This window comes from Tripterygium wilfordii, chromosome 6 (genome assembly GCF_013401445.1).
Source record: "Tripterygium wilfordii isolate XIE 37 chromosome 6, ASM1340144v1, whole genome shotgun sequence".
Taxonomy (NCBI): Eukaryota; Viridiplantae; Streptophyta; class Magnoliopsida; order Celastrales; family Celastraceae; genus Tripterygium; species Tripterygium wilfordii.
This window is the reverse complement of record NC_052237.1, coordinates 1,537,478-1,557,043: the sequence shown is the minus strand read 5'-3', so window position 1 is coordinate 1,557,043 and position 19,566 is coordinate 1,537,478. Positions and strand designations below refer to the sequence as shown.

Here is a 19,566-nt window from a genome sequence, read left to right as displayed (position 1 = left end):
CGCCATCACGGGCTTTATAAAACACAACCCTGTTGGGCTCGTGGGCTCTACTGCACAGCCAGAGGCCCACAGAGCTTCCTAACAGATAAAGTTAACAAAGAAAGGCCCATATTTATGTGGGCCTTAAGGGCCTTTCTAAGACAGAAGTTACTTGGGCTGACGAGGTTCCTACTTGCTAGCACTAGCAGTTTGTTCAGAAAAGAAAGGCCCAGATCCTCCTGGAGTTGGGAATGCCGAATGCCATTGCCAACCAGGTCTGGTCCGTCTGGACTCTATAAAATCAAAATTGGAATCGGATTTGTTGTGTTTCTTCTTCTCCACGAAGTCGAAGAAGTCTTGAATCGTCATTGATTACGGAGATACATATTCCACCACCGACCAATTTGAACAAACAAAGCACCTCCGATCAGTGACATATTTATACAGAGAAGGAATCTCAGAGAGACAGAGAAATGGATTTTGAGCTGCGAAGAGCGAGAGAGAAGTTAGAGAAGGAGCAGAAGGAGAGGAAAGAGAGAGCCAGATTGAAACTGGAAAGAGATAGAAAAGCCAAAGAGGATGCCAGGAAGCAAAGAGAAGCAATCGAAGCTGTCCAAAGATCTCGAAGGCTCGATGCCATGGAAGCCCAACTCAAGGTCTCACCTACCTTCCCTTCTCTAATACCCTTAATTTGGCTCTAGTGATCTGGCTGATTATTTTTTGTTCCTCTGTCTGTGTCTGTGTATGTATATGAAGAGACGAAAAATTTCTTTGAGGTTGTTTCATGATTTTTTTGAAGAATAATGACTAATCAAAAACGAAAGAAGAAAACGATCAATCGAACATGGGTTTTCCTTTTCTCTATAAAAGAACTAACTTAATTTAGGTTCCTTCGCATGGCATATTGTGTCTGCATCTAGGAAGTTCCTGTGCATATCACGAAAACATGTTGTTCCTACATTAACAAGAAGATATCAGTACGATTATTGTTCAATTTTCACTACATCATTCCTTGCCCTTGTTAGATTCAGACGACAAAATCTCAATTGCCTTTGAACTTTAATTTTTTTTCCCTAATTTTCATCTGGGGACAATTTTGTACAGATTTTTAATCAGTTCTTTAAACTGCATTATGGCTGTTTTACTTGCTTGTCTGGTCCTGAGAATATAGGTTAGTGAAAGATAGTTTCACATTAGTTTGAGTTTGCTCACTCGTGAGGATCTTCTTTACTTTTCCTTCTCAGGCTGAACGTCATATGGAAGAAAGTTCTCTTGCTGGTGGAGGAATAATGTTCACTCGTATGTTAGAAGCTGTACCTTTTCAGGGAAGTGGAGATAAAATCAAACTGCCGCCTTCTTGCTTTAAGGAATTGTCTGATCAAGGTGCTTTTGATAAAGGGCCAATTTACTTCCGATTATCAGTGGTTGACCAAGAGGGTAGTTCAAACATTATTGCTAGTGAAATGCTAGAACGAAAAACAACCCATTCAGGTGTGCTCGAGTTCACTGCAGAGGAAGGTTCTGTTGGGCTTCCACCACACATATGGAATAATTTGTTTGCTACTGTTGGCGGACAAACTCCCTTGATTGATGTTTCGTATGTTCGGCTGCCAAAAGGGACTTATGCGAAACTTCAGCCAGATGTAGTTGGCTTTTCGGATATACCCAACCACAAGGCTGTTCTTGAAACAAGCCTTCGCCAGCATGCCACCCTTTCTCAAGGTGAAATGATCACAGTCAACCATGGAGTCCTGACATACAAGTTGCAGGTTCTTGAGTTAAAACCTTCCTCCAGTGTGTCTGTCCTGGAAACAGATATTGAGGTTGATATTGTTGGTTCAGATGCAGCTTCAGAGAGGTCTGACCAGCCGGTCCTAAAGCCACTCGTATTTGGAAAGTCGGAATCCGGAATGGTTGAGGAAGGAAGTTATATGTATTATAAGTTCTTGATTGACAATGATACATGGGAAAAAATGGCTACTGGTGTTGTTGAAGTTGAAGTCAAGATAGAGGCTGAGACAGGTGGTGGTGATACTGATCTTTATATATCCAGACATCCTCTTATTTTTCCAACCCAACACCATCACGAATGGTCTTCCCATGACGTGGGTTCAAAGGCTTTGATCCTTAGCTGTAAGGATAATAGTGTTGGAGCAGGAAGTTACAGCATTGGTGTCTTTGGCTTCAAGGCAACGACCAAGTACAAGTTAGCAGCGAGTATTCAGGATAATAGCAATCAGAAGGTGGGTCAGCAAGCATCCTCTGTGTCACATATGGAGACCGATACAGTAGAGTGCAGGAACTGTCGGCATTTTATACCTAGTAGGAGTATAGCTTTACATGAAGCCTACTGCAGCAGACACAATATTGTTTGTCAACATGCTGGTTGTGGAATTGTTTTGAGGCTTGAAGAGGCAAAGAACCATGCGCACTGTGACAAATGTGGGAAAGCTTTTCAGCAGGGTGAGATGGAGAAACACATGAAAGTGTTCCATGAGCCCCTTCAATGTTCATGTGGACTAGTCCTTGAGAAGGAACCAATGGTAAGTCCTGACAGGAATATGAAATGTTTTTAACTAGTTTAACCATATGTTTATTTTGTCTCAGAAATCGATTAGTCAATTTGTTGGCAATGTACATTGTTTTTTGACACGTTACAATCAATGACATAATTTCATTTCAAACCTTGACGTAGAATGTCTTAAAAATGACTCCATAGTTGCCTTCATTATTTCTTATGGTACAAGGGTTAAACATATTCTCGTATCCTGTAGAAATATTTAACTGTAGGAGTATAGGTATGATAGTTTTCTCTCTCTAACCTGTGTAATTTGTTCCTCAGTTTAATTCAAAATTTTCATTCAAGTCAAATCAGAGCCATATGTAGTGGTATTTTCTTGATGCTGACACTTGATATACAGAACTCTTTCTAAGTGAAACGATTGAAATCATCTGAAATGATATTTGTATTCTTGTTCTACTTTTGACATTACTTGTTTTTCTGATGTTGCTTTTGGTTTAATTTTTAAAAAATTTTGGACAGGTACAACATCAGGCTGCAGATTGCCCCCTACGTCTTATTACCTGTCGGTTTTGTGGTGACATGGTTCAAGCTGGGAGCTCAGCTGCAGATGTTCGTGACCGATTAAGAGGACTGTCTGAGCATGAGAGTTTATGTGGATCTAGAACTGCTCCATGTGATTCCTGTGGACGGTCTGTCATGTTGAAAGAGATGGACATCCATCAAATTGCTGTTCATCAGCAGAATTGATGCGGGATCTAATTATTATCATTTCCCTGCCCTTCATGGAGGTAGTTGCGTGTTTTATGATGTTAGGTACATTGTGTAGTGATGTGGACCGATCCTTGCTCGCCATCTTCGTGTCGTTGGCCAGATCAGATCGGGGTGTAGGAGTTGTCATTGGTTATTGTCAATGGAACTCACTTCGCTCCGTTAAGCATACTGTATACAAGATACTGATCTTATTAGTTGTAACGTTGCATGTGATGTATGTGATGGTTGTTATATCTGAAACTCAGATTCCTTCCCTGCCATATTTGCTTGTCTCCTTTGTTGGGAAATATATTTGTTCTTGCAGAAACAGTGTGACCTTTGTGTCTGTTAATTTCATATACATCTTTTGTTATTCAAGGGACAATGCCTTACAATTTGAAGATGGCCATTCAGAAGTCATTTGGGACAAGTTCCCACGCTCCCCCTACATTTTGCGCGCTCGGAATGTGTTCGGATTGAGGGATTCGGATACATTTTGCATTCTTATACTGTGTTTGGATTGAGGAGGGAGGAGGTTGGGGGAGTGGAGATCTCTCAATAGGAACAGTAACCATTCGTAGTTTCGTATAGATCCAGTCCAAACATCCAATCTCGTACCACTTCGCCCTTCCAATTTCAATTTCAATTCATCGGCCCAGGCCAGCATTTTTCTGGGCCTCAAATCTCCACTGGGCCCACTTTTTGCTGGAAAAGGAAAAGTTGAAAATTGTGAGACTGACCAAGATTTTTTGCACGATCAGCAGTTTAATTTAATCTGCGGAGTTCGATCACCTGTTTCGAATTCTGATTAACGAGATTGAGAAATGGACGAGGTGGTTACGGCAGCGGATGCGGCATCGCTGAGAACGGCCCAAACGGCAACGTCGAGTTCTTCGTCTCTGCTTCCATATAACCTCCCTATCCTATCTGCCTTCCTCGCCTTCGCTATCGCTCAATTCCTCAAGCTCTTCACCACCTGGTCCGTCAAATTTAACCGAAAAAGTTTCTTTATATTTCCTTATGTTGTTCGTCCGTCCATTTCTTTGATTCGTTAATTTCCAAATTCTTTTAGTTTTCTTCTTCTATTTTGTGACGGTGATTTTCTAAATTGAAGTAACCGCTTTAAAACTTTGCTGAAAAAAGTTAAAATTAATGTGAATGTGATGGAATTGATACTTGTTTCAGAGGGCAATGACGATCTAACAATTTATGTGTTTTAGTCGTTATAATAATCTGAATAGGAGAATTCTTGAGGGATTTTAGAGTCCAATTTTTGTTGCTCATACTTTTATATGACAATTTGGAGAAAGGTGTTAGGTGATCAACATGAACTCGTTTGGAGGCTCATTACTGTAGTTAGATGTCCTGGAGGGTGGGCGGCTTTTGTAATCTCTGGATTGCAAATGCAATTTGTGTGACCTTTTTCTTTTGAATGAACAATGTATGTGACCTTAAAATCTTCTTGCAGTAATAATTGAATATCATCCGTCCTTGGCATGGTCATGCATTTAGCATAAACAGAGTGTTAAGACCTGTTTTTTCCTTGATTGATGCACCATGGTGGGCTTGCTTCATCTCAGCTGTTGCCAGGGGAGAGGCTCACTTCTGCCATTGGGGATGCTGGTGCAAGTTAGGGGTTTTATTTATTTTTGGGTGATATGGGTTCTGTATTCAAGTGTAATTTAAGTTGGGTTTAAGGTGACCATGTCCTTTTGATGTTGTTGATATACGTAGTTCATGTATTCCAATTGATCACTCAGTTTTTCGACATGTTTTCCTAGATGCTCAGGTATAAAGAAAAGAGATGGGATTCCAAAAAGATACTTGATTCTGGTGGGATGCCATCGTCACATTCCGCAACTGTGACAGCTCTAGCGATGGCTATAGGCCTACAAGATGGGACTGGAGGAGCAGCGTTTGCTATTGCAGTGGTTTTTGCATGTGTTGTATGTGCTTTTGGACTTGTCCTCTTTGTTGGATTGTGTCACATGCTTACCTGCTTGATTTCATTTCCCTTGTTTCCTAGTTTCATTGTGGCATTTTTATAATAAATCAAATTTCTCAATGTCCAGTATGTATGTGCCTCGTGCTTTGAGCTTTATTGGGTTCCAACCTGTGATATTACTAAGTTTGTCTCAGATAAATAATCTTTTTACTAGGATCACAAAGCTCTGTTCATGGGTTGTTAGTTCTAGGGGTGTAAAATTGTTTCTTTCTTTGGAGTTCATTTAAAGAGTCAAAAAAGTGTAGTTTCTCTTTGATGGTGCTTTGTAATCGTTTGGTTACAAATGGGTCATGAAATATAAACCTTGGATTCGTAGAGTTTGGTTATTGCAGCCACCTTAGAAACTAATGTGGCCAATGAAGTACTGCTGTTGTTCAAAATTTAACCATTTATGTGTCTGAACTCTGGATAAATTGTGGACCAAGAGGTCTATAGTAATTCGGATTTTGAGAGTAGATGATTGGATGATTAGTGGACTCAGGACTCAGGACTCAGGACTGATTTACGCCTTGCTTTCCTGCAAAGGCAAACAAAGCTAATGTTAATGACTTTAATTTTTTACTCATGGCATTATTATCTGCTTTCCATTTCAAAAGCAACTCAATTTAAAATATAATGAAATGCCGTTTTCATCTTGATGCATCAAATCAGAGGTCTTTATTAGTGCTGGTTTATCTTGTTACTAATCTTTTAGAAGTTGTACAGAATCTCTAATTAATCTTGAATTGGTTAAGTTTTGTATTATTTTGCCCATACAAATTTCAGCGAAGTGGAAATGCTTGAAAATATTTGATATACACAGGTGATGTATGATGCTTCAGGGGTCAGGCTTCATGCTGGTCGGCAGGCTGAAGTAAGTCCTGTAACATTCATCTAAACCTCATTGCCTCCATTTTCTGCTTGTTGTTAGACATACTGACGTACTCTTTCATGTATCCTTGGACATGGTTGTTTCATTTGGTCTTCTTTACAGTTGCTGAATCAAATTGTGTGCGAATTTCCTCCGGAACACCCCTTATCCAGTGTTAGACCTCTGCGCGAACTACTTGGGCATACTCCACTTCAGGTTATTACTAATAATTACTTCATTTCCTTCTTTTCACATTTTAAAGAATATGCCAAATAAAGGAGTCAAAAAAAAAACACCTTTTCATTGACATGTTATCCCTTTTATAGGTTGTGGCCGGGGGTCTGTTGGGATGCATTGTGGCATATCTGATGAGAAACACGAGTTGAGATGTGATTAACCAAACTGATTATTTTGACCTTGTAAGAAGCAGCTGTTGATTATATGTATGTGCTTGGCCAGGAAGACTGCAAGTATTTAACGAGAAAAAGTTCCGGTAGTCGTCGGAAAGTTTGCAAATTGGTTTGAACTCATCCATGGGTTTTTGTTGGTGTCTATTCTTGTTCATGTATTTTGCAATGACACATTCCATAAGCGACTCTGCTGTGTAATTCCAAATTTTTTTGACTCAAATCAAATTATCTATAAGCTTTTGTTCCAGCTCTTGGCTTCTGGTAGGCAATGACAAAAGGAGATTTGAACTGATTTAAGTGGGCGTGAATTGGTGAAAATTCTCTAAGTAGGTCTATTAGCCTTTTAGTATTAGGTAATGGCGGTCACAGGGCCTTGCCCAGTCATTGTGAGAGTGTGGCCCGGAGTTTAGATCTAGCCCAATAGGGGCTGTTGGACTGGGAATTGTCTGGGTTATAAAAAAAAAATTTATGACGGTCACGCTATATTAAAAAAGAAGGTAATTTGACGGTCACGATCCGCATACTTCATCGTACAGTTATTTTCAAAACACGTCTGTGGGAACTCTCTGTAACGTCTCTTCCCCACCACGGCCTCATCCAAAACAATTCAAAACATAAATTGGAGGGAAGAAATTGAAGGGAAAATAACAACGGCGGTCGAAAGGACCCTCCGATATACTGTACGGTGTTCGTAGATTGCATCTGTTTCTCTCGAGAGCGCCAGAAACTTTTGATTTCTCTGTCGGAACTTGTTTAGAAAATGGCAGAAACCCTAAGCCCTAACCCCACGGCGACCCAGAAGCTGAGGCTCCCCGTGGTCGGTCGCATGCAATCCCCGACCAGCCCTTTCTTCATTGGATCCAACGATGACCACCTCGAAAGAGCCCAAGCCCGCGCTGCTCGTGCTGCGGCCATCCGTCGCAAGTCCTTAGCGTTTAATGCTCCACAGCCTCGCGATCCTGACCCCTGCCTAGACAAGGAGCAGATCCTCGGCTTGCTGAACAATTGCATCAAACTCGCAAGCGAAAATGTCGGTGATAGTTTGCTTGTGTTTGTGTAATTTATTTTCAAGTGCGAGGAAGAGTTGTATTACTTAATAGTTTCCTCGATTTTTTATTTGGTGTATTGGGTGATGTTCTATTTAATTTGTCTTATTATCTAGTAATGTGGCGCAGAAAATTAATCAGAAGAATACATGGGAGTTTGGATTGATTGACCATCTTTACGAGATTATTAAGGTGGAAGAAGAGGGTGATGTAGAGACAAATTTCCAGAAGGTAATGTTTCATCAATTTGTAAGTTCATAACCTGTGTGAGTTGGTTACCGCATGTAATTTTGGATATGAATTGCTAAAAAGTACACTTTAAGTCTGTAATCATGCCTTAAAATTTGCGTAATCTGACCAAGCCGTCCAAGCGTGGGGCATTTAGATTTTGGACATGACGAATGATTTTGTTTGATGTCTAACTATTTACTCTGATTGTAAATACAAGTAGTGTAAGCTGTGTAACTGTATGTGTTTAAAGCAAGTATTTGAACTGATGGGTGATGACGGTTGACTAGTAATGTATGTACTCTTCGACTAGTCTTTGGTTGCTAGAAGGATCCATCAATCAACATAGTGGATATTTTGATAAGAGAAACAAACTTCATTTCCTAAACTTCGGTACTTTTAGCTCTGCAGATTTGTGAATGGCTATGCCTAGCTCTGTTTTTGAGATGATAATCTTTATTTGGTTTCTTTAAGCCTTTTTGGAGTGGAGAAGACATCAATTTGTTGTGGTTTTACTTGAACTGCCCCTTCCCTGATTTTTAGCTTTTAGTTCCTTTCTACATTTCTGTTGCATAATTTCGTTTTAATGGCATGGTTGTGGATTACTGTGAGCTGTGGGAATGACTTGAATTAAGATCTATTTTTGTTTTTATTTCTGCAGGCCAGTTGCACTTTAGAAGCTGGAGTTAGAATATACTCATTAAGGGTGGATTCAGTACACTCAGAGGCATACAAGGTCCTTGGTGGGATTAATAGAGCAGGTCAAGATAATGAACAAGGTTAGGCATCTCACACTCTTAGAGTTAGCTTGTTCTTTGTCTACATGCTTAGTCCTTTTCTGTTATCATTTTTTTAGATTGGCTATTTTTGTTGATTGTCAAAGTTTTTCTTTTCTTTTTCTGTCTTCCCCCTTCTTTGTGGCTGGTGATTCTACACCTTTTGATTCTGAACAACTGATGAATCGAGGACAAGCTGAAATTTGAAGTTAGTAAGTATTATCAACTTGGTAGGTAATCCTCCTCAAAGAGAGGCAGATGATGTAAAGAGTTTTCTAGTGTTTGGGTGCTTCAACCTTCAATATGCGTTGTATAATATTTAGAAGCAGCAAGCTGAAATTCCCTATATCTTTATTGTAAGGGAAACCTTGGTGGCTGGTGTAACAACACATAGATCTGTCCTTCCTAAACCTTGCCATTACTATGAGAGCTTTGTGCACCAACTGTTGTTTCCTTTTCTTTCCTTTTATTACTTTTATATTCTTCTTCATGGTTTGGACGGATTACCAGGATAGATTGAAAAACCATCTTTTTTGAAATTTTACATGTAGCGTCGTATTTGAATGTCAGTTCAATGTTTTCCAATAACTGTTGATGTGATCTTTCAATATCAGACGCAAATATGGAGGATGCTAACATTGTGGGTGACCATGAGGAAGGTCAGTCCAAGAAAGAGATGGACAAAAAGGTTAAGCGTTTCCTGGTTTTTGAACTATATTAATTTGTTAAAAATGTGAACTAACACCACTCTGCAGATATCACCCTTATCAACATTGGAATCATCCTTTGAGGCTCTTAATGTGAAAAAGTTTGATGGTGACTAGCCTTCCTACTCTGTTTTTGTTTCTGATGTGAAATTTGAAATGGAGTTTGTGAGGAAATATTCTTTCTTTTTCAGTTGCATTTTCTGTGGATCCACTTTATCACCAAACAACTGCACAATTTGATGAAGGTGGGGCCAAAGGTCTTTTACTGAATAATCTTGGAGTATATGCTGGATGTCGAGTGCTCTTTGATTCACAAGAAGTTCCTGGAAAGTGCACATCATGTGAAACCCGATGTGAGAATTCAGATGCAATTGATCTTAATTTCTCCAGAGGTTTGTTTTAGTTGGGTGCGGTTCATGTTTCATAATCACATCATTCTTTTTGCTAGAGAAGTGTTGCTTTTAGTTAGATATGTTGTTTCTGGTCTCTGTTGCATTATCTATTCTCCAAACTTCTAATATTATTTTGCTAAATGTTATCTTCTTGCTTACTTCACAGAATACATCGAACAGATGGTACTCATCATGCGTACAAAAGATGAAATTTCGCCCACTCTGAGGAACATTGTCAACCAGTTTGATGAAGATAACAGGAGGCCACAAGATACATTTTCATATTGCCAGCAATCAACTGAAGAAGTTGATGCAGATTATGATGGTGCAGCAGAGTTCGGTGATGCATTTGAGAATTGTGGGACCTTGGCATTTGATAATGATGACGAAACAAGTTGTGTTAACGAGGATCCCAATGGTGCAGATGCAGTGTTTCCAAGTTATGATGAGGTTCTTGTTCATATAACTGTAGACCTGGCTTTGGCTATGCTGTTTGGTCAATGCTGTTTTCTAATGGGCCATGATCAATTGCTGCAGGAAAATGAATCAATTGCTTTCCGCAACCCTGATATTGATGACAGATTTGAGAAAGTAGATGGATACTTGTTTCTAAATTTGGGATTCACATCAAGTCAAAATTCCTGGGCAGGTCCAGATTACTGGAAGTATCGAAAAGCTAAAGGTATGGTGGTGTTAGAATATTTGTTTCAACTCAATAGGTTAACATTTTGGTAATGGTAGATTTATTTATTTAAGCACATTCTAAGATTCTCCTCACGAGTGAGCCTAGCTAGCCCAATAATCTCTTGATGACAGTAGCCCAGCGCCTGAGGAAATTTTGATTGAAATGGCCGAGTTGGATCGGGGAAAGCTAGAAATTGAACCCAAGAAGACCCAAGCTAAGCTAGCTTTTAAAACCATCAGATGGTTAAGCAATTACAGATTCACCCTTCTTAGTAGCTTAAGCTCTTAACATAGATGATGTGTACGTGGTATTGGAGGCTTGTAGCCTTTTGCAAACCTAACCTCCTACCTAAAAATAAAATTAAATGTTGCAAGTTTTTGGCCTCTCAAATTAAGGTTTAAGTTTAGCCGAATTGGCCCATGCATGAAGCTGAGTGTTAGCATGGTGGTTAATAAAAGATTCACCCGTCCTTATAGCTTGTGCTTTTTGGATAGATGGTGTTCTGCAGTAGGAAGGCAGCAGATGATAGTCACTTTTGGAATTTTCTTGTGGAAGTCTATTTTCCTGAAGTTGCTATGTTGAAACTCTATGTAGGTTTAGAGGATCACAATGCCACAGGAAATGGTTCATCAGTAACAACCAATAAATCAAGGAACAAAAAACAGGCAGAACCTGATATTGATTTTACGAAAGCTTTGGACGATGAATTTCCAGATGTATTTGCTCCTCCCAAAAACCCCAAGTCTTTACTGCTTCCTGCAAATAGAGCACCTTGTAATACAATGCTTCCAGAGGATTGTCACTACCAACCTGAGGATCTTGTCAAATTATTTCTTCTGCCGAACGTAATGGTAATGCTTTTACTGAGCATGTAGTGGTGATTTTCTTTGCTCTGGGAATCTTGTATTCCTTTTTTTTTTGCCTCATGTACTGATGAAATAATTTCTGCTTGTAGTGTCTTGGCAAGAGAGGAAAGAAGTCCTCAGGTAATATATTTCAAGTCAAAGATAACAGTGAATGTGTCAAAGTTTTCTCCCCCCTTAAAAACCTCAGAAATAATATGGAGTTCGTGTACTTGTTTGCAGTTTGCCATATTGCTTTGACAAGTAGAAAAATGTGTGCAATGAAATATAGCAATAATCTGATATTTTACATGGTTCCACTGCTGTTGTTGCTGCGCTTCATTTACCATTTGATGTTGTACCGCTTGACACATATAGTCATTAATGAAATCATCTACACTAATCTGGAAAAGCCAGTTTTCTTTCTCAAATTATATTTGATTAAGGACTACTGTTTGCAACTTCTTTGTGCAATTTTAACTTGTGGAAAAAAATCATGTAAGTTAACTCCACATGAATTGCATCAAACATCTTCAGGGGTGTCTTTTTGAAAATAGCTGCCAGATTAGATTTTTCATGGTTTCATGATGTTCGTTACAGCTTGTGGCTGCATGACATTTGGAACAGATTTCTATGATCTTATTGTACAATATTTATTGTTATGGTACTTGCTCATCATCAATCTATTATTTATTAGATGAATTAAGGCAACAGTTTGATGATAATGAGCCAATGCAATCCTGGGACGATGAAAGTGCACATGGGGGCCAATTTGATGATGTAAATGCTCATAGTGACGTAGAGGAGGAGCCCAACACATTTGTATCTCAACCTCGACAGGTTGGTTTGCAATGTTTAACTTAACTCTGTCTCAGATTTAAGACTTGTGTTCTATCTGTGTGAGGAATGTCTATCAATGGTTCATTGATTTCTGTTAGTAGTTTTAGAGTTGCAATCTACATGTGACCCAGTGGTTAAGTTGCACGGTGCAACTCAGAAGTCACAAGTTCAAACTCCTAGAAACAATCTCTCTGCATGTTATGAGGGGGAAGGTTGCGTACATCTTGCTTGTTCCCGACCTTGCCCACTACGGGAGTTTTGTGCACGGGAATTCTTTACTTTTTAGTTGTGAATTGCTTCCCTGTTTTAATTAAGGTGAATAAAATTGAAGTCCAGTATGACAAAACTTCGAAGCAAGTTGATGTCCAGGCACTAAAAGAAACTCTTTGGGACCATATGCAAGAGTATCCTCAAATGACTGTGGAGGTATGCTAAAACCTACGCTCTCTTTAATTGCATCTTATATGTTATCAATATGGTATATTCGTTAACTTATTGTAATGTCTTTAGAACCACGATAGCATGCAATTTGGACTTGATCAGGAACTTTGAATTCCAAGTGAAAACGTGATTTGTCTTGATTTCTAGATGTAGGGTCTGCATGTCATTATGTGGTGAAGGAACCTTTTGTTAGTATTATGTACTATGATTGGTCTTCGCACAACAGTTATATGGTGCTACTTGGAATCTATGTAACTTCTTTTGTGAAATGTTCGCTGTCACTGTTGGAACTTTACCGGTACTAATGTTCAAATGTTAAAATATTTGAGATTTGAAAAGTTAGCGGAATTGGGTGAGAAACTGAAGCGCAGAGTTCTGAAACTAGTGAATAACTTGAAAGCTCTGCAGATTGTTTTTGCTGATAATCTTCATTAGGAGAAACTAAATATGGATGAGAGTGGAATTGATTATTATCGACTTATCGTTCATCGAGTTTTTAAAGGGATCATTTCTAGATTCTGAACTACTCCAATTGATACCCTTAATCCACTGCCTTATTAATCCTAAACTAGTTGTTGCTTTGTAAGTTTTTAACTTCAGTTGTTTCTTATTCTGAAAAGGAGCAAGAAGAGAAGTTATCTTTCAAGAACCTCTTGGAGAGTTTTCCTAGCGACTGCCGAGCTGCTCCAACAATCAAAGATATCTCCCCTCATTTGTGTTTCATATGCCTATTACACTTGGCTAATGAGCACGGGTTAAGCATCCATGGCTGCACCAATTTAGACGACCTCAGCATAAACCTCCCTTCTACTGGTAAGCGTACAAGTGAGGTGATATAGAACTCTTGACTGCACTAAAGCTTTTTTTGTAGTTCATGATTGCAATGGCAATGATTGTGTGTTTATCCATCGCATCTTGCTAACGAAGAACTCCAACGCATTATGATTTTTACCCGTTTACAAGTCGAACTTGGGTCAGACTTTTGTTTTTGTTTTATTCTAGCATCTTATATTTTCGTTTGAACTATGATAGGGTTACCCACGTGGCTAACATAGATTCGTCTATGGGCTTTGTTTGTCGTGCTGGCCCAGCTTCTGTGAATGTGAGAGCTAACCTTGTGTTGTAAACTTTCTTCTCCTCCACAACTTTCTGCACAAGATATTTATTGTTTTGTTCTTGCATAACAAATTAGTGCAGCAAAGGAGATGCAGCAGGGACAAACGAGAGAGTTCATAGTTTATACTAAAAGGTAATTGCCGATACACCTTGCGTGAGCTGCAGCATTTTCATTTACTATTTCTTTTACGCATTGATTCATAACAGGAATTACATTTTTGTTACGTGTATATATATACATTAATTCTTTTATGCGGGTATAAAATGTGGACCACTCTTTCACCGTTGATTTAGAACATATGGTTCCCAAAGCAGTGGGTCATATTTATCATTTTATTTATTCACACCTTTAAAATTTTGGAACATATGATTTCCAAAGCAATAAGGTTCACTTGTTATTTCACTTATTCACATTCTTAAAAGTAATCCGTATAGGAGAATTATATCATATCCTATAAAACATGTCGGACAAAAATAGTAAACATGGACCATTTGTGACGTGACAATGACAGTGATTCTAGACTGGCAAAGATAATTATAGTTTATAAAATATGGTCAACATTAGGAGTAACTTGAGTCTATTTGTAACTTGTCCTGTGATGTGGTCTCTTCCCCCATATGAAAAACGTTTCGCTTCATGGACAAATTTGTGAAATTTTGATGGATTGCTTGAAAATTTAAATATCATTTATGTCCACCGGCCAACACCCTCCACGTAAATCACGAGGATATCTTTTCGATTCGCTGCTCATGGGCTCACGTGAACTCCATTTAGCGCATGGTTTAGAATTCAGATGGTGGTGGATTTCAACTAATTTTTCTCATGAATTTATTATGGTCAACGGCTACATTGTTAGTTATGAAGTTTTGATGATAATGCATTATAATTAATTAAAGTTCTCAATTCTTTTATAAAGAGTCGTTCTCTGCTACGTGACGTCCCATTTTGTTTACGGACTCCTCTTTAAACCGCACCATTGGCATTGGCCCACACTTATTGCGTGGTTTATTGTAACCATACGATGATAGTTGACGTCCGTATACGGAGCAAATGAGAATTATCGTTTTTTTAAAATAAGTCGAGTTATTAATAATTATGGTAAATCTGAGACCTAAAATATAATCTCACATCACCCACGGCTAATACGTCACTATCAATGTCGGCAAGGTAAATTTTTTGCACTCCTACATTGATTTGAGTTCAAAGTTCAGACCATCCTATCCTGAAATATTTAAATACGACTGCATAAAATTATTTCCCTTCTGACAGCTGTAGAGTTCTTAAAAAAATCTGCATTGCGGTCGCTAGTGAAATACTTCATCTATCCTTACAAAAAAAAAAAAAAAGGATTAATTAATCCTAATAGATAATTTATTAAATATCTCTAGCTGAAGCGTAGCCACTCTCCCCCATTCATCATTTTAAAACACACGCCCTTGTGATTGCATCTCCAAATGTCCTCACTATAAATACCTCGATTACCCCTCCGTCTACAACACAAACGATCGCTCTCCTTACGACGTCGTCAAAACCACCGCGGACTAACGGCAAGTGCTCGAGATCTTATGGCCGGAACCACTATGATGACGACGAAAATGATGAGCTCAGCCCCAGGCATGACACCTGGGCAGTCTGTCACCTCGCAACCTCCTCAACCGTCCACGTCCCTTCCACTCCGTACGATCCCCGGATCCTACGGATGGCCTCTTTTGGGCCCGATATCGGACCGGCTCGACTATTTCTGGTTCCAAGGTCCGGAGAAATTCTTTAAAAATCGCATTGAGAAGCATCAGAGCACGGTGTTTCGTACAAATGTGCCTCCGAGCTTCCCTTTCTTTAGGGTTAATCCAAACGTGATCGCGGTGCTTGACTGCAAGTCCTTCGCTCATATGTTCGATATGGACATCGTGGAGAAGAAGAACATACTGGTCGGCGATTTCATGCCTAGTGTCAAGTTCACCGGCAACATCAGAGTCTGTGCTTATCTTGATACTGCTGAGCCTCAGCACGCCCAGGTACGTAACGAAACCTAGTTAATTAAATTTAATCGCCTTGTGATTTTGACCTTCTTCGCTTCTTCCCGATCTGCATGATTTGATTATATGACGACGACGTTTTAATTCTCCGACGTTGAAATTTTAATCTCTTAACTAGCAGTTAAACTGATCTGATTACTGTAGCTGATGTAGTTATGAATTGCTTTTTTTACTTGATTAATCCTCAGACGATGAAGTTTTAATCATTGAATTAGTTAAACTGATCTGATTTCTGTAGCTGATGTAGATGTGGTTGTACTTTTTTGAATTGATTTTTTTAGTACTTTATGTGGTGGATATTTTTTTACCCTGAAATTCTCGACAGTTCTTTTCAAATTTGAAATTTAGATTTAGATTTTCAAATTAAGAAACAAGGGGGAAAAAAATCTTTCCTTAAACTTTTAGTGTAATTGTAGGGGAGGATAATATTTTGGAAGGCGAACTAGAAAGCTGGATTGAACATGGTGGGCTCACTTTTTGACTTTTGTGTTTTTGTCTTTGAGTTTGTGGGGGCCTTTTTGGCAATAATGATGATCGTCCGGCTTAAACAGTCTGGGTTTCCTGGCCCACATGTGATGTGGACTGGTAAATTTACGGCCCAAAAAGAAAGGAAGAAAATGTGTGCTTTATATTCTTCTGTATTTATACAGGAACCTTGAAGATAATAAGTAGTTACTTGGGGGTAGACTTCGTGAGGGTATCCAGATGAACCAGTCAGATTGTCTATATATATATATATATATATATATAGACACAGAAGGGGTTGCTTGGTTTTAGGGTTCAGTAGTGGAGTCCTGGGTTATGAAATTGGTCCTCATGGTCCTACGAAAGATGTTGATACAGAGATGAGTCACCACATCTTGACAGTACTTGTGAAATATCTAGATATTGTTGTCTACATTTAGGGTCAATTTGAATTTGGTCTGTGTGTATGCGTCTATAATTCTATGTATGTATTATGCATTATTTATATTCGGCTGGATAATTTTGAATGACGTGCAGACGATATAAAGTGGGGATGGATAGGGATTAAGGACGCTGTCTTGGCATGGGGATGAGCAAATTGTAGTAATAATATTAAACAGTTGTGGGGTCATTTCCAAGATTATTAGATCCAGATTTGAAATTCATTACTCCCTTTAATAATGTCGGGCAGGTAGATAAATAAATAATAAATGATAGTCAATTATAAATATGCACATATTCCCATATGTTCATACATCCTTACATATTAAATAACAATAAATTACAGTCAATTATAAGTATGCACATGTTGGGCACTCTAAATATATAATAAATGTCGGTCTAAATATGCTCATGTTCCCGGAGCCCATGTTCCGATATGTCCATATATGCTTACATAATAAATACGTGTATCTCTACACACAAAAAAAAAAAGTGAACATCAATACATCGTTGTTTTGAATATTTATACGAGAATCATATTGGTCAGACGGCTGGTATACATACAGTATAATCGGTTTATCCGGTCAAGCGATTGGTATGCAATAATAATAGATCATTTGTATGCATTTATGTTTTTGAAATCCAAGTATTTGTGACCTAGTTATTACGATTTTAACCAACAATCTTGACCCCAATATTGCTCATTGGGCAGCGACAGTACAGTGGAGAGGCTGCATTCCCAAGTTTATTCTTGTCTATGTAGGCCTTTGGAAATGTGCTAGCCTTGAGACTGATGTAATTCTAGTTTTCTTTGCAATAAAATCGTATAGACCAGGGCAGCTAGCTAGTACTGATTTGGAACAAATATTGAATGGCCGATGAAACCATGACAGGTGAAGAATTTCACGATGGATATATTGAAGCGCGGCTCCAAGGTGTGGGTCAGCGAGTTCCTCTCCAGCTTGGACACAATGTGTTACAACCTTGAGACCACCATCAAGGAGAAAGGTAGTGCTAGCTTCCTCTTACCTATGCAGAAATTTCTCTTTGAATTCCTCTGCAAGGCCTTTGTTGGAGCCGACCCCTCCACCACTCCTGAGATTGCCAAGTCTGGTCATTTCATGATCGATCGCTGGCTCGCCCTTCAGCTCCTTCCCACAGTCCATGTAGGTGTCCTCCAACCCCTTGAGGAGATCTTCCTTCACTCTTTTTCCTATCCTTTCTTCTTAGTCGGTGGAGGCTACAAGAAACTCCAAAACTTCATTCTCGAACAAGGTAATGCATGCAAGTTTATTTGCCTAAGTTAATTGATTAGTTACTTAATTTAACTCCAATATGATGTTAATTATCATTTGTATTCGGTGTTTAGCTTTTTGACAAATGTTATTTGTTACTACTGTATAGGTAAAGAAGTTGTGGAGCGAGGTCAGAAAGAGTATGGGCTGAGTCAAGAAGAGACCGTCCACAATCTGCTCTTCACACTCGGCTTCAACGCATTTGGTGGGTTCTCACTCTTCCTACCGGGTGTAATAAATAGAGTGGTCAGTGACGAGACCGGATTACAAGAAAAACTAGTCAAAGAAGTTAGAGAAAAAGGAAGCCAGGGTTTGAGTTTCGACTCGGTCAAAGAAATGGAACTCGTCCAATCAGTTGTTTACGAGACACTTCGACTCGACCCACCCGTTCCTATCCAATACGCTCGAGCCAGAAGAGATTTCCAACTCAGCTCACACGACAATGTCTTTGATGTGAAGAAGGGGGAGTTGCTTTGTGGGTTTCAACAGCTGGTGATGAAGGACCCCAAAGTGTTTGATGAACCGGAGACTTTTAAGCCGGACCGGTTCGTTGGCGAGGGTAAGAAATTACTGAATTATCTGTACTGGTCAAACGGGCCACAGAGCGGGTCACCAAGCGAGTCGAATAAACAGTGTGCGGGTAAGGATCACGTGACCCTCTCGGCAGCTTTGTTTTTGGCCTACCTGTTTTCCAGGTATGATTCTATTAGTGGGGACTCGAGTTCGTTCAAAGCCCTTGTAAAGGCTACCTGAGTAACCGGTCATGCGATGCGAGGGGAGGGTGATTCCCTGTGAATTGTGATCGTGATGCTTTGGACGGTAACTCTCGTGTCGAATATTCTCACTTGAATAAAGGGTACGGTGACGATAATGTTTTGTACTTTTCTGGTGATTTTGATGTTTGATTGACTATGATCGGAGAGAGAGAGGGCCACCCGGCATTATCTCCAATGTGTAGACTTTTCGTCATGTGTAATAAAAACGAACTTTCTTTTTCTTTCTTTTAGTTAAAAAATTATTTTTAGGAGTATTTTAGACTTTACAGGACTTGATATTGAATCGCACTCCCTGTACTGATTATCGAAAGTGAAAGGTTTATAATATATGGAATTTCTCGGAAAGAATAGTGAACTCAATGTGAACGTGTTAAGGTGTGTGGTATTAGCAAGTAGCGGAGGAGAAATTATAGAAGTGTCTTTTCAGAAACCACAAAGGGCATAAAGACGCAAGAATTTCAGTCTGTTGCAAGCAGTGGATTTTCCTGCATATAACATTATAAAACTGTAGTAGTTGTCAATAATACAGCTACATCTTTTAACAACAGACAGGCCTGTGCTTTGAATAATAGATTATCAATGGTTTCCAATAATAGTGACAGGTGATTGTTGATCACGGCATGAGGTGTCACAGATACAACCCGGATGTTGTGGTTGATTGGCAGCACACAAACTTTCTCAGGATACAATTAACACAAATGTAACGACTCTTGAGTTCAGACAAGAGACGGAGATGATGCTATCAGCCTTTTCTTATGATTGTAGAGTGTAGGAGTTTAGTTTGCTTTGAATTCAATAAAGAGACAAAAAAAACAAAGACTATCGGCCGGAAGTTGAGAGTTTGGTTAAGATTAAATGGATGAACAAGGCTGGATGTGGATGGGGATCAGGTTGTTGAGATGGACTGAGTTGTTAATTGGGTTGGTTGGGCATATCTAGTTATCTAGTTGTTATTTGGGTG

General features: G+C 39.1%; 4 protein-coding genes across 9 annotated transcripts; all 4 read left to right on the top strand.

Moving 5' to 3' along the window:
* Positions 1-300: 300 nt before the first annotated feature.
* LOC120000831 lies at positions 301-3,581 on the top strand. Its single transcript, XM_038848988.1, has 3 exons — positions 301-635; positions 1,224-2,522; positions 3,023-3,581. Exons 1-3 carry the CDS (start codon positions 453-455, stop codon positions 3,248-3,250), a joined length of 1,710 nt encoding a protein of 569 aa, XP_038704916.1. The 5' UTR covers positions 301-452; the 3' UTR covers positions 3,251-3,581.
* A 411-nt stretch (positions 3,582-3,992) lies between these two features.
* Positions 3,993-6,765, top strand: LOC119999576 (uncharacterized membrane protein YuiD). 3 transcript variants are annotated; one of them, XM_038847232.1, is made up of 5 exons: positions 3,993-4,232; positions 5,043-5,199; positions 6,061-6,115; positions 6,232-6,324; positions 6,435-6,481. In XM_038847232.1, exons 1-4 carry the CDS (start codon positions 4,078-4,080, stop codon positions 6,285-6,287), a joined length of 423 nt encoding a protein of 140 aa, XP_038703160.1. In that variant the 5' UTR covers positions 3,993-4,077; the 3' UTR covers positions 6,288-6,324; positions 6,435-6,481. The 3 variants fall into 3 exon arrangements, with proteins under 3 accessions (XP_038703160.1, XP_038703159.1, XP_038703161.1); XM_038847231.1 differs by having other exon boundaries at positions 3,998-4,232; positions 6,061-6,111; positions 6,435-6,753; XM_038847233.1 differs by having other exon boundaries at positions 4,094-4,232; positions 5,035-5,199; positions 6,061-6,111; positions 6,435-6,765.
* A 284-nt stretch (positions 6,766-7,049) lies between these two features.
* LOC119999259 (condensin complex subunit 2-like) lies at positions 7,050-13,851 on the top strand. Of its 4 annotated transcripts, none has more exons than XM_038846734.1 (15): positions 7,051-7,548; positions 7,694-7,795; positions 8,454-8,571; positions 9,183-9,256; positions 9,324-9,384; positions 9,467-9,667; positions 9,834-10,117; positions 10,205-10,349; positions 10,947-11,203; positions 11,308-11,338; positions 11,892-12,034; positions 12,350-12,460; positions 13,096-13,288; positions 13,508-13,577; positions 13,673-13,851. In XM_038846734.1, exons 1-14 carry the CDS (start codon positions 7,279-7,281, stop codon positions 13,528-13,530), a joined length of 2,013 nt encoding a protein of 670 aa, XP_038702662.1. In that variant the 5' UTR covers positions 7,051-7,278; the 3' UTR covers positions 13,531-13,577; positions 13,673-13,851. The 4 variants fall into 4 exon arrangements, with proteins under 4 accessions (XP_038702663.1, XP_038702662.1, XP_038702661.1 ...); XM_038846733.1 differs by having other exon boundaries at positions 13,668-13,851; XM_038846735.1 differs by lacking the exon at positions 13,673-13,851 and having other exon boundaries at positions 7,050-7,548; positions 12,371-12,460; positions 13,096-13,643.
* Positions 13,852-14,989: 1,138 nt separating this feature from the next.
* LOC119999261 (fatty acid hydroperoxide lyase, chloroplastic) lies at positions 14,990-18,859 on the top strand. The gene is made up of 3 exons (XM_038846736.1): positions 14,990-15,607; positions 17,428-17,809; positions 17,939-18,859. The coding sequence occupies exons 1-3, from the start codon at positions 15,158-15,160 to the stop codon at positions 18,580-18,582; spliced, it is 1,476 nt and encodes a 491-aa protein (XP_038702664.1). The 5' UTR covers positions 14,990-15,157; the 3' UTR covers positions 18,583-18,859.
* Positions 18,860-19,566: the final 707 nt, after the last annotated feature.

Coding starts and splice junctions, on each gene's coding strand:
- LOC119999261 (XM_038846736.1), top strand. CDS start 15,158: ATGGCCGGAACCACTATGATGACGACGAAAATGATGAGCTCAGCCCCA. Junction 15,608..17,427: donor CTGAGCCTCAGCACGCCCAG/GTACGTAACGAA, acceptor AAACCATGACAG/GTGAAGAATTTCACGATGGA. Junction 17,810..17,938: donor AAACTTCATTCTCGAACAAG/GTAATGCATGCA, acceptor ACTACTGTATAG/GTAAAGAAGTTGTGGAGCGA.
- LOC120000831 (XM_038848988.1), top strand. CDS start 453: ATGGATTTTGAGCTGCGAAGAGCGAGAGAGAAGTTAGAGAAGGAGCAG. Junction 636..1,223: donor CCATGGAAGCCCAACTCAAG/GTCTCACCTACC, acceptor TTTCCTTCTCAG/GCTGAACGTCATATGGAAGA. Junction 2,523..3,022: donor TCCTTGAGAAGGAACCAATG/GTAAGTCCTGAC, acceptor AATTTTGGACAG/GTACAACATCAGGCTGCAGA.
- LOC119999576 (XM_038847231.1), top strand. CDS start 4,078: ATGGACGAGGTGGTTACGGCAGCGGATGCGGCATCGCTGAGAACGGCC. Junction 5,200..6,060: donor CAGTGGTTTTTGCATGTGTT/GTATGTGCTTTT, acceptor TGATATACACAG/GTGATGTATGATGCTTCAGG. Junction 6,325..6,434: donor TTGGGCATACTCCACTTCAG/GTTATTACTAAT, acceptor TCCCTTTTATAG/GTTGTGGCCGGGGGTCTGTT.
- LOC119999259 (XM_038846732.1), top strand. CDS start 7,279: ATGGCAGAAACCCTAAGCCCTAACCCCACGGCGACCCAGAAGCTGAGG. Junction 11,339..11,891: donor GAGAGGAAAGAAGTCCTCAG/GTAATATATTTC, acceptor ATTATTTATTAG/ATGAATTAAGGCAACAGTTT. Junction 12,035..12,349: donor TTGTATCTCAACCTCGACAG/GTTGGTTTGCAA, acceptor GTTTTAATTAAG/GTGAATAAAATTGAAGTCCA.